The sequence below is a fragment of the Pan paniscus genome, chromosome 13, assembly GCF_029289425.2.
Source record: "Pan paniscus chromosome 13, NHGRI_mPanPan1-v2.0_pri, whole genome shotgun sequence".
Classification (NCBI taxonomy): domain Eukaryota; kingdom Metazoa; phylum Chordata; class Mammalia; order Primates; family Hominidae; genus Pan; species Pan paniscus.
In genome coordinates, this window is record NC_073262.2 from 114,294,019 (window position 1) to 114,306,389 (window position 12,371).

Sequence of the window (12,371 nt, forward strand, 5' to 3'; positions counted from 1 at the left end):
TTGCTTAACTGTAAATTGCTATAATAAGAATTGTCCGAGTATGTTTTTAAAAATGCATACAATAGTAAACTATGTATCTGAACTCGTAATTTCAAATAAAATTATTTTTCCTTAAAAGAATTCGTCTATGTGTTGTCTCCTTTATGCAACAAGAGCTCTCCTTAAAAATCCTGGCCTGCATTTTACCATTTTCTTATAATTTTAAAAATCAGAGCTAGGCCAGGTGCAGTGGCTCACGCCTGTAATCCCAGCACTTTGGGAGGCCAAGGCAGGCAGATCACTAGGTTAGGAGTTCGAGACCATCCTGGCTAACACGGTGAAACCCCGTCTCTACTAAAAAATACAAAAAATTAGCCGGGCATGGTGGCAGGCGCCTGTAGTCCCAGCTACTTGGGAGGCCAAGGCAGGAGAATGGCGTGAACCCAGGAGGCAGAACTTGCAGTGAGCCGAGATCGTGCCGCTGCACTCCAGCCAGGGCGACAGAGCGAGACTCCGTCTCAAAAAAAAAAAAAAAAAAAAATCAGAACTAATCAGTCCTTCAAAGCTCATGAGGTGAAGGCAACCCTAGAAGAAGCCTTACCCATCATAGAGGTTACAAGACTCTATGCAGATCCTTCCTCTACTGAAGCGGCGACACGACAGACATTGGTCTGGCCCAGGTCCCCAACAGCCATCACTGGAACACAGATGGTTGCACACCATTCCTTCAGCAGCTGTGAAACACCAAAATCAAGGGGAAATAAAACAGAGGATTGTGTCAAAACTTAAAATCTTCCTAGGTAATGCTATTTCTAAAGGAGTTCACTTAAAAGAGATATATGGCAAATGACTTTGGTGACCTATCCCATTGTCATGTCCCATCCTACCCACAACTTCTTCTATATTGCAGAGTCCTAGTAGCTGTGTTTGTACAGCAATCTTGCATTTTTCATAAGGTTAAACAAAAGTGAATTGCCTATATAAAAACTATTGGGAGGACAGGTGATATAAATTATCCGTCCAAGCTAAAGAATAAACCACACTTCTCTCAAGCCAATGCTTTGCTCCACTAATAAATAAAATATTTTGGTTTCTCAGTTTGAGAGCGTCATGAAGAAATAGAAAAAAATGTCCTGAAACAAAAAAAGTATTAAAAGAGGAAGAGAAAGAAAAAGAATAATTTATAGAGGGTAAGAAGGGGAGAAAGGAATAGAAATAAAACACAAGTTTTCTCTTGTTTGTTTTTTTGAGACAGTCTTGCTTTGTCACCCAGATCCAAGTGCAGTGGCACAATCTTGGCTCACTGCAACCTCCACCTCTCGGGTTTAAGCAATTCTCCTGCCTCAGCCTCCTGAGTAGCTGGGATTACAGGCTCACACTACCATGCCCAGATAATTTTTGTATTTTTAGTAGAAACAGGGTTTCACCATGTTGGCCAGGCTGGTCTTAAACTCCTGACCTCAAGTGATCCACTCACCTCAGCCTCCCAAAATGCTGAGATTACAGTTGTGAGGCACTGCACCAACCAAAATATAAGTTTTCTACAGGACTCTGCTGTATTCTGGCTAGGTCTACCTTGCTATTAGTCAAGTCATCATATGTAAGGAAGAAGTTTTGAAAGAATATTCAGCAAATTACAGTGATTATTTATGCAGAAGTGTAGAGATTAAAGCAGTAACAATAGTCTTTAGTGTTATCTCTATGTTATCTCTATTTTTTGTTGTTGATGGCAGAAGGGCCAAATAATTTTTAAATTTCCACTTAAGGCTAACCATCTTTGTTTCCCTTTATACTGAATATCTTTTATTCAGGATATTATTATTTATACTGCATGACATTATTTTAGTGAAGGGAGATTTGATATTGATAAGAAGAGCCATAAATACTTCAAATGTTATTCTGTGTGTCTGAAAATGATCTGAGGTATTTGAAACACAACTTTATGTGGTTTTCATGAAATAATAATTCTAAAGAAGATTAAAACATCAAAACCAACTTTATCTTTCCATTAGTTACCAACTTTACTTATTATGAGATGTAAAATTTTATGGGAAGAACATTTGTGAGGTGGGTTGGGATGGCACTGAATATGGTAGTGTAATATAAGCAGGGAACTATATCTGTGAAATCTGTGAAAGTTAACTTCTCTAACATATGCTTGACAGAGCAAATCGCCCACACCTGTGATCCTGACTAGTTCTGAAACAGTGAAACAAATATTCCAATTCATATTTTCTTTGTTCTATATCCTGGGGTTATTAAAAAGGCCCCTATGGTAAACTGTGTAAAAATTTTTTAAAGGCAGACTTAGATCTATCAACAAATCTTGCTACTTCTTGAATAATCTCTGTCAGTATAGTTTAAGAGAGAAATGTGTGTGTGTGTGTGTGTCTGTGTGCAGCAGTTTTATTGAGGTATACATAGCATACAATATACTGCTCATATATAAAGTATACCATTTGATAAGTGCTGACATCATGAACCACATCTACAATCAAGATAATTAATGTATTCATTATCTCCAAATGATTCCTCATGACCTTATGTAATCCTTGCCTCCGCACCATCCTCCTTAGACAATCATTGGTCTGCTTTCTGTTACTCACTGTACATTAGTTTGCATTTTCTACAATTTTTAATAAACGAAATTATACAGTATATTTTCTGTTTTTATATAGTTTCTTTCATTTACATAATTATGTTGAGTTTCATCTATGTTACTGCATGTATCAATAGTTTATTCACTTTTATTACTGAGTATATTCTATTGTATGGATATATTAAATTTATAATCCATTCACCTATTGACAGACATTTAGACTGTTCCATTTTGGATGTTAAAAATAGTAGTAGTAGATTACTATGAATATATGTGTAAAAGTCTTTGTATGGGCATACACTTTCTTGTCCTTTAGATAAATACCCAGGAGAGGAATGGCTGGACAATATGGTAGGTATATAATTAACTCTTTAAGAAACTGTCAAATTGTTTTTCAAAGTAGTTGTACCATTTTACATTCCTACCATCAATGAACACAACTCAAAATTTAGTTTCCCTACATCTTCACCAACACTGATGTGGTCAGTTTGTTCAATTTCAAACTATCTAATTTGAATGTAGTAGTTCCCGACTGTGGTTTTGATTCACATTTTCCTAATGATTAAAAATGTTGAATATCTTTTAATGTGTTTATTTTTACATATCTCGTTTGGTCAAGTGCCACCAAATCTTTTGCCCATTTTATATTGTATTGATTGTTTCTTATTAATGAGTATTGAGAGTCTTTTATATATTCTGCAACTATTTTCTCCCAATTTTAGCCATGTCTTTCCATTCTTTTAATACGGTCTTTTGAAAGCAGAAGTTTTTCATTTTGATAATTTATCAACTTTTTTTTTGAATCATACTTTTGACATCATATCTAAAAAGTTTTCGGTGTGTCCAACCCAGGTTCACAAAGGTTTCCTCTGGTATTTTCTAAGTTTTATAGGTTTCACAATTATCCATATGATTCATTTAGAGTTAATTTGCACATATGGTACTGTATTAGTCATGGTTCTCCAGAAAACCAGAACCATTAAGAGATTTTATACACATCACACACACACACACACACACACACACACACAATTGGCTCACACAAGCAGGAAAACTGAGAAGTTTCACCATCTTCCACCTGAAAGCTGGAGACCTATGGAAGCCAGTGGTGCAGTCCCCATCTGAGTCTAAAGGCCTGAGATCTGAGAGGACTGATGATATAAATCCTGGTCCAAGTCCAAAGGCCTAAGAACCAGAAGCATCAATGTTGTAAGTTCCATTCCAAGAGTAGGAGAAAGACCAATGTTCTAGCTCAAGTAGCCAAGCAGAGAGAGTGAATTCTCCCTTCTTTCAACTTTTTATTTTATTTGGACCCTCAGTGTACCAGATGATGCCCACCCACACTCGTGAGGGCAATCTGTTTCGCTTAGTATACCAATTCAAATGCTAACCTCATTTAGAAACATCCTCACAGACATGTCCAGAAATGATATTTTAAAAAATATCTGGTCAACCCACTCCCCAGTTAGGCTGATATATAAAATGAACAATCACAGGTACTATGTAAGGATCTATTCAGTTTTTGTATATGGATATTCAATATTTCTAGTATCATTTGTTGAAAAGATATCCTTTCTGTATGAAATTTGCATATTTATAAGAAATAAGTTGTTCACACATTTCTGGTTCTCTACTTCCATCTATTTCTCTCTCATAGTATTTTTCCATAATTTTACTTTTAATGTACTTGTGCTTTTATATTTGAAGTCCATGTCTTATAAGCAGCAATCATTGAGGCTTGTTTTTCTTTATTCCAATCTGATAATCTCTGCCCTTTAATTAGGGTGTTTAAACCATTTACATTTAATGTAATACTTGAAATAATTAAGTTGAAATAATTTATCTTAGTTTTTTTTTTCCTGTTGGTTCATTCTGTTCTCTTCCTCCTTTTCTTCTTTTCTCTTATGTTTTGGATAAATTGATTATTAAAATGATTTTATTTTATTTCTATTTATGTTTTTCTGCATATGTGGCTTATGAGCTCTACAACTTTTGATTCACTATTTTATCTTTTGGGTTTATAATATAAATATTTTAAATTTAATATTTTATTCTGAAATAATTGTATATTAATGTGTAGTTGTAAGTAATGATACAGAGAGATACCATCTTATAGATACCCAGTTTTATCTCATAAGATCTTAAAAAGTTTATAGTACCATAACACAACCGGACATTGGCATTGATATAGGCAAAATACAGATTTCCTCATAGCAAGAATCCTTAATTTTGTACTTGTATCTTCACACTGACTTGTCTCCCACCTTCCCTTTAAACTTACCCATTAGAGCTCCATTGCTGCAACCTCTAATCTCTTCTCCATTACTATAATTTGATAATTTTAAAATTTATATAAATGGAATTGTACAGTATGTAATTTTTCATAATTGGCATTTTTGTCAATTAGAATACATATGCAGAGATTCATCCAGGTTGTTGTGTTTATTGTTTGTTTCTTTTTATTGATCATAGTATTTCATAGTATGGGTTACTACAATTTGTTTAACTATTTACCCATGAAAGGATATTTGGGTTGTTTCCAGTTTGGAGCTACTACAATTAGGGCTACTATAAACATTTGTGTATATGATTTTGCATAAATATAATTTTCATTTTTCTGTAATAAATTCTCGGGAGTTAATTGCTGGGTTATATGGTAGTAACATTTTAGTTAGGGTTTTTTTTTTTTTTAAGAAAGTAGCAAACTATTTTCTAGAGTGATTGTACCATTTTACACTCTCACCAACAATGTATTCATTATTACATTTCTCTGCATCTTCTCCCACATTTGATTTCATTACTCCTTTTATTTTAGCCATTCTGATAGGTGTAGTAATATCTCATTGTGTTTTAAATTTAGATTTCCATAAAATGGCTAATAATGTCAAACATTTTTAATATGCTTATTTTTCATTTATATACTCTTCAGAGAAATGTTTCTTTGTATTTTTGACCATTGTAATTAGATTTCGTTTATTTATTTATTTGCTATTTAGTGCTACTTTTTGTTCTTTATATATTCCCTCTATCTATGAAACCATTCCTATAAACTTTATAATACTAATAAGGGAAGATGGGAGGGGGAGAAATGAAAATAAACCAAGTGGCCGGACACGGTGGCTCATGCGTATAATCCCAGCATTTTGGGAGGCCAAAGCTGGTGGATCATCTGAAGTCAGGAGTTTGAGACCAGCCTGGCCAACATGATGAAACCCGATCTCTACTAAAAATACAAAATTAGCTGGGCATGGTGTTGCATGCCTCTAATCCCAGTTACTCAGAAGGCTGAAGAGGGAGAATCGCTTGAAACTGGGAGGTGGAGGTTTCAGTGAGCCAAGATTGCACCATTGCACTCCAGCCTGGGCAACAAGAGTGAAACTCAATCTCAAAATAAAATAAAAAAAGAAAAAAGAAGAAAAGAAAAGAAACCAAGCTTGCAGGACACTCATCATTAGTAATTAATGTAGCTTTCTGTTTGACCTGCTTCCTCATAGTTGTTTGCTTTTGTCTCAGAGTCATGCAGACCCTGTTACAAGATTATAGTTCTCCTTAACTGCTCTATAGATAACTATTTGAACATTATGAAACATTAGGTTTTGCCTTAAGATGTTCTTTCATGTCCTGCATGCCAGAGAAATCAATGATGCCAGCTGGTCTGAAGGACCCCACTGATGCCAACTGGTCTGAAGGACCCTATGAGGAGATGACTCACCAAAGAACGGAGTTTCCACATCCTGATGACTTCATCCTTCTTACTCTGACCAACCAGTGGTCATAGTTTTCCAGACCCTTGCTCTTAAAAACCCCAGCCCAGAATTCTCAGGGAGATAAATTTGAGGGTTTCCTCCCATCTCCTCACTAGGTTGCCCTGCAATCATTAAACTGTTTCTCTGCTGCAAACCCTGCTGTCTCAGAATATTTGTATATTACTGTACAGCAGGCATAAGAAGATATCGGTTCTGTAACAACTATCTGATTTGAATATCTCCTCTCCTAATCTGTAGCTTATACTTTCATTCTTATCTGAGGATATTTTACAGAGCAAATGTTTTTAATTTTGATGAAGTTGAATTTATCATTTTGTTTTTTATGGATTGTTCTTTGCATGCAAACTCTAAATTCTTTTCACCTAACTCTAAATCCCTAATGATTTCTCCACTTTTTACCTCAAAATTTTATAGCTTTACATTTTACATTTAATCTCATGACCTGTTTTGAAAGTTAATGTTTTTATAAGATGTGAGATGTAGCTTAGGGTTCATTTATTTGCTCTATAGATGTTCATTTGCTCTGGCACTATTTGCTTTAAAGGCTACCTTTCCTCTAATTAATTGCTTTTGCACCTTTGTAAAAAATATATTGAATATATTTGTGTGAGTTATTTCTGAGTTTGTTTTATTGATCTGTGTATTATCCTCTACCAATAACACACAGCCTTAATTATGGCAGCTATGTAATAAATCTTGAAAATATGTGGACTGAATATTCCCATTTCATTTGTTTCTTTTCCAAAATTGTTTTAGTTAGACTAACTTGTTTGCCTTTCCATATAAATTGTATAATAATCTTGTCTCTATCTCAACAAACCTTTTTGAGATTTTGATAAGAATTGTACTAAAGCTGTGTATCAGTTTAGGGAGAATTGACATCTTTATGATTTTGAGCTATTCAATACAGGAACACAGTATGCTTTTGCATTTATTTACACCTGCTTTGATTTCTTTCATCAGTATTTTGTAGTTTTCAGCATACAAGTCCTGTATATGTTTTGTTAAATTTACACCAAAGTATTTCATCTTTTAAGTAATTATAAATAGTATTATAGTTTTAATTTCTATGTCCCCATGTTAATTACATGTATTCAGATACAATTAAACTTTGTAAGTTTTATCTTTTATCCTATAATCATGCTGAATTTGCTTATTTATTTTAGGAGGTTTTTGTAGATTTTTTGAAATTTTTTATGTACATAATCATGCCATCTGTGAATAGAGAGATTTTTTTTCCTTTTCAATCTATATGCTTTATTTTTCATTTCTTGCCTTATTTGCTAGGTAGAACTTTCAATACCACGTTAAATGAGTGATAAGAAACGACTTTCTTTTCTTGTTCCCAATCTAGTGCAAAAGCCTTCAGCTTTTCACCATTAAGCATAATGTTAGCTGTAGGATTTTTGTAGATGGTCTTCATGAAGGGGATAAACTTACTCTGAATTTCTATTTTTTTCTGAGGTTTTTAAACAGAAACAAGTGTTAAAATTTTCAAATGCTTTTTCTGTATCAATTGACATGATAATGAATTTTTTCTTCCTTGGACTGTTGATATGATATATTACATTTTTGATTATCAAATATTGTGCCAATCTTATATCCCTGGAATAAACTCATTTGGTTATGTTGTATAATTCTTTGTATATATTGATGAATGCTATTTGCTACTACTTTGCTAAGGAGTTTTGCCTCTAGATTCTTTAGAGATACATTGGCCTTTAGTTTTATTTCTTTTTGGAGGGGGTATTCTTTCTTCATTTATGAATACTAATATACAAAGCCATCATGAAAAATAGGAATGATCATGGATTTTATAGGTGGGCAAAGTCACAGAGCGTGTAAGCTGCCCAAGACCACAAGAGTTGGGTTAAAACCCAATACTGGGCTGGGTGTGGTGGCTCATGTCTGTAATCCCAGCACTTTGGGAGGCCAAGGTGGGTGGATCACAAGGTCAGGAGATCGAGACCATCCTGGGCTAACATGGTGAAACCCCATCTCTACTAAAAAAAAAAAAAAATACAAAAAGTTAGCCAGGTGTGGTGGTGGGCGCCTGTAGTCCCAGTTACTTGGGAGGCTGAGGCAGAAGAATGGCGTGAACCCAGGAGGCGGAGCTTGCAGTGAGCCGAGATCGCACCACTGCACTCCAGCCTGGGTGACAGAGCAAGACTCCATCTCAAAAAAAAAAAAAAAAAAATACAAGAAAAAACGAAAAAAGAACCCCCCCCACAATATTGCCTAGTATCTATCACTCAGTGGAGATGAAAATGTGAACTCCATACCCTACCTTCTCTGACATCACATGGAAGGGAGGTTGGCCTGGTGAGAGTAGAAGTCTACACTCTCCTCTCTTTTGCGAGCTTGAATGAAGTTTGTTTGTTTGTTATTTTTAGCATTGTATGTTTGTTTGTTGTTTTTAGCATTGTATGTTTGTTTGTTGTTTTTCTGTGGTGTTTGGCTGGAGTAGAGCAATTATTGTCTAAAAGGTTTCTGTCTTGTCTACCTGCCCCTTTCTGGATTCTTTGAGTAGAAAGAACAGGCTTTTGTTGGGGCTTTTTTTTTATCTGCATCTGTTGGGGATTCTGAGTTGCCAGTTTCTTCGTCTCGAAATCTGGGATATATGCAGCAAAAAGAAAACTCAGAGAACTCACCTCTGCATTGTTCTTTGGGTTCCAAGATCTCACACCTGTCTGTCTCTTCTGTCTCCACCTTTCAGAGTCATCTTATAATGTCCAGGGTTTTTATTTGTACTTAGCGGGAGGAAAAGGTAAAAGTATGTTTCCTCCATCTTCACAGAAGCAAAATCCCAGTATATATCTTTAGTTTATTACAGCCTGTTTTCAAGTTATACTCTACCACTTCACATCTATTCTAAGGATCTTAAAATAGGATGCTTTTATTTCTTCATTCCTTACCTTTCAGCTATTATCATACATCTTACTTTCCCATGTTATTCGCTCCACATTACATTGTTACTATTTTCGATTTAGCATGACATTGTATTTGAAGACAACTAAATAATAAGATGAAAATTTTTATATATTCATCCATGTAGTTACCGTTTTCGGTGCTCCTCAGCCTATGTACAGATCCACATTTCCATCTGGTATTATTTCCTCCTGTCTGAAGGACTTCCTTTAATATTTCTTAGAGCGCAGTTGTCTCTCTGTGCTGCTTTCCTCTCTGGTATTGTCTGTCAACTCTAGCTGCATTATTCTGCCTGGACTCCTAGCTCTGTCTTCTCAACTTGGAGTTCTTGGGACTCTGCCTGGGATCTCCCTCATTATACTGTGGCTTAAAATCTCTCTCAAGGCACTTAGCCAGAGCAGTCATAAGGCTCACCTCATTTATTTTCTCACTCTCAGGAATCACTTTCCCTTGTGTTCTGCTCTCCAGTCTCTTGCAAACTATTGTTTCATCTATTTTGTCCTTTTTTTGATTGTTTCATGAGGCAGGGTAAATTCGATCCCTCCCTTTTGTTATTTCATCTTTGTCAGAAGCGAACATCTTATATTTACTTTTAACAATGCAAAGTGGGATTGCTTGCTGTTTCTTGTTTACAGACAAAATTTTTCACATAAAATTTCTCCCCAATGCTCCAAAAAAGCTGCTAAGCACCCACTAAGCTTCATTGAAAACTATATAGTCTTCTATTCTAATTAACTTTGTAGTTATTTTAAATAACATAAAGAGAATTTTTAAAGATAATCTGAAAGAACAGAGACTAAATGGAATGCTTTCCTGTGTAGATAGGATTGACCCTATGCTTAAATATATTATAAATTATTTTAGGTAACTCATAGTTTGCAGGTTTTGCTTAATTGTGGTTTTCTCCATGTCTTAAATATTTATTAAAATGAAATATCATATATTATGACTACATTTTATCTTCTTATCATAGCTAGACTCTCTTCCCCTGAAAAGCTGAATGATTTGATGTTTTGCTTGGGAATGGCTTATCAACAGTTTCTCTGTTATATTAATTTTGAACCAATAGCAATAGTGCTTATTTCTTTCTGATTTAGTCATAATACAGAGGAAGAGGTTTCTCTCATTCCACAAAAGAAATGTCAGCATAAATGGAATCTGTTTGTTTGAAACAGTGTTGCACTCTGTTGCCCTGGCTGGAGTGGAGTGGTGTGATATGGGCTCACTGTAGCCTTGACCTCCTGCGCTCAAGTGATCCTTCCACCTTAGCCTCCCAAGTAGCTTGGACTAAAGGTATGCACCATGACACCTGGCTACTTTTTTGTTGTTGTTTTTGTAGAGATGGAGTTTCACTATGTTGCCCAGGCTGGTCTCGAACTCTGGGCTCAAGAAATTCTCCCATCTCTGCCTCCCAAAGTGCTGGGATTACAGGCATGAATGATTGCACCCAGCCAGAAATATAATCTTAACATAGGTCTTATATCACCAGTTCCCAAAAAGTAGAATATAAATGACTTCCCACTAATTTATAAAGATGTAAAGAGTAAAAAGATAGTTTAACCAAACTGATTAAATATAAATGGGTGGTTGAATTCTATATAATAGACAAAGTTATAAAAGTAGCAAAGATCAATCATATTTATGAATACTAAGTTACAATACTCATAACCATTTAGACATTTAAATGTTACTTATCAAGTATCTCATTTTCTGACATATATCATTATATACAGTGTTTACATACTCTTGCTAATGGGATAAACATGAACTTCAGAGGAAATCCTGAAGAGGGAAAGTTGTATTATGAGAACAACTTGTAAAGAGAAGTAGAGAATGGTTAAAATTATACTGTACGGTGTCACGAGTCTCTCACTCTGTATTGATCACTTTTGTTTTCTTTTTTTTATATTTTTTATCAAGTTCTATCTCAGGCCTTCAATTACAGATAATTTTATCTATCTATCTAAAATATATATATATACTTTATAGATATAATATATAAATATATATCAATGTAATATATATTATGTATAATATATAATATACATCTAATATATATTCAGTGCTAAGTTAATATAGAATATAGCAGTTGTCTTAAGTTTGTGTCCTAACTTAACTCAGTTTCTTTCTTGAGGACATTGACAAGGTCACAAACATTCCCTTGGCACTGTCTATTTTATGATATTCCATAAACTTTTGGGTCCATTTATTTTACCATATCACGTTATTTACTTTCAGGTTTGCTATCTTCTCCCTCTTCTCCCTTCCCCTTACCTCTGCTAAAGGTGACAGAACTTTACAGTAAGTGGAAGGGTAAAGGCTGACTGCTTTGATCTTTCGTTACATGCTTTGACATAAATTGGAGAGGAAGCTTCAGCTTCACTCAAAATCTTACCTCTCTTCGGCTGTCTAATGCCTCCCTAAGTCTTTATCATATGCCCAATTTCAGAGCAGTTTCGGGTCAGGGAAACAATATCTATTGGAAGAAATCAATAATAAACAGGAAACCGTCATAACTATTTTCTTCTCATTCTTTCCAAACCAATAGATGATGGAAGTGAAGATTGGTTGATCATTTTCTCTAGAGTGAAACCAAAGGAAGTATCTCCACATAGCATAGAACAAAAGGCCAAGGAAGCCACTTCTTTGAAATTCTTAAGAGAAAAGAAATTTTCGATCAGCACCAAGAATTCAACAGCCCTCTGACTTCCTGCAGTGATAGTCATGAGTGAAGGAGTGGAAGGGCTCTGCAATGGCTTACAGTTCAAAAGCCCATTATAAATCTCTCTAAAGAAACTTTAGCAATGTAGTTATTAGGCAACCTTTAACTTCTTCTGTGTTTCCTCTGGAAGCTGCAAAATAGATTTTTCTTTATCTCATCTGAATTCCAGCTGTCTGTTAAAAATTTGGAGAGATAATAATGTGCTTAGTATTTTGACCTTTACCGAGAACACTGCACCTGCTTTAACTAAACTAGAGGGAAGCTTTAAGTAATGGATTTTGCTACAGTTTTACATGTGAAAGTAAACAGATTATTTCAAAAATATTGAAACGTATTTGGACAGGTATTGTTCATCTTTTTTTTAAAAGCTGAGAAG

The 12,371-nt window shown here is 34.8% G+C and overlaps 1 protein-coding gene across 5 annotated transcripts in view; it reads right to left on the reverse strand.

Annotated features, from left to right (window-relative positions):
* ERBB4 (erb-b2 receptor tyrosine kinase 4) overlaps nucleotides 1-12,371 on the reverse strand; it is a 1,174,422-nt gene that overhangs the window by 302,724 nt on the left and 859,327 nt on the right. For all 5 annotated transcript variants that reach the window (XM_003812504.7, XM_003812503.7, XM_003812506.7 and 2 more), the window contains exon 13: nucleotides 581-713. In XM_003812504.7, the coding sequence (XP_003812552.2) occupies nucleotides 581-713 (133 nt within the window). The remainder of the gene's footprint in view (nucleotides 1-580; nucleotides 714-12,371) is intronic.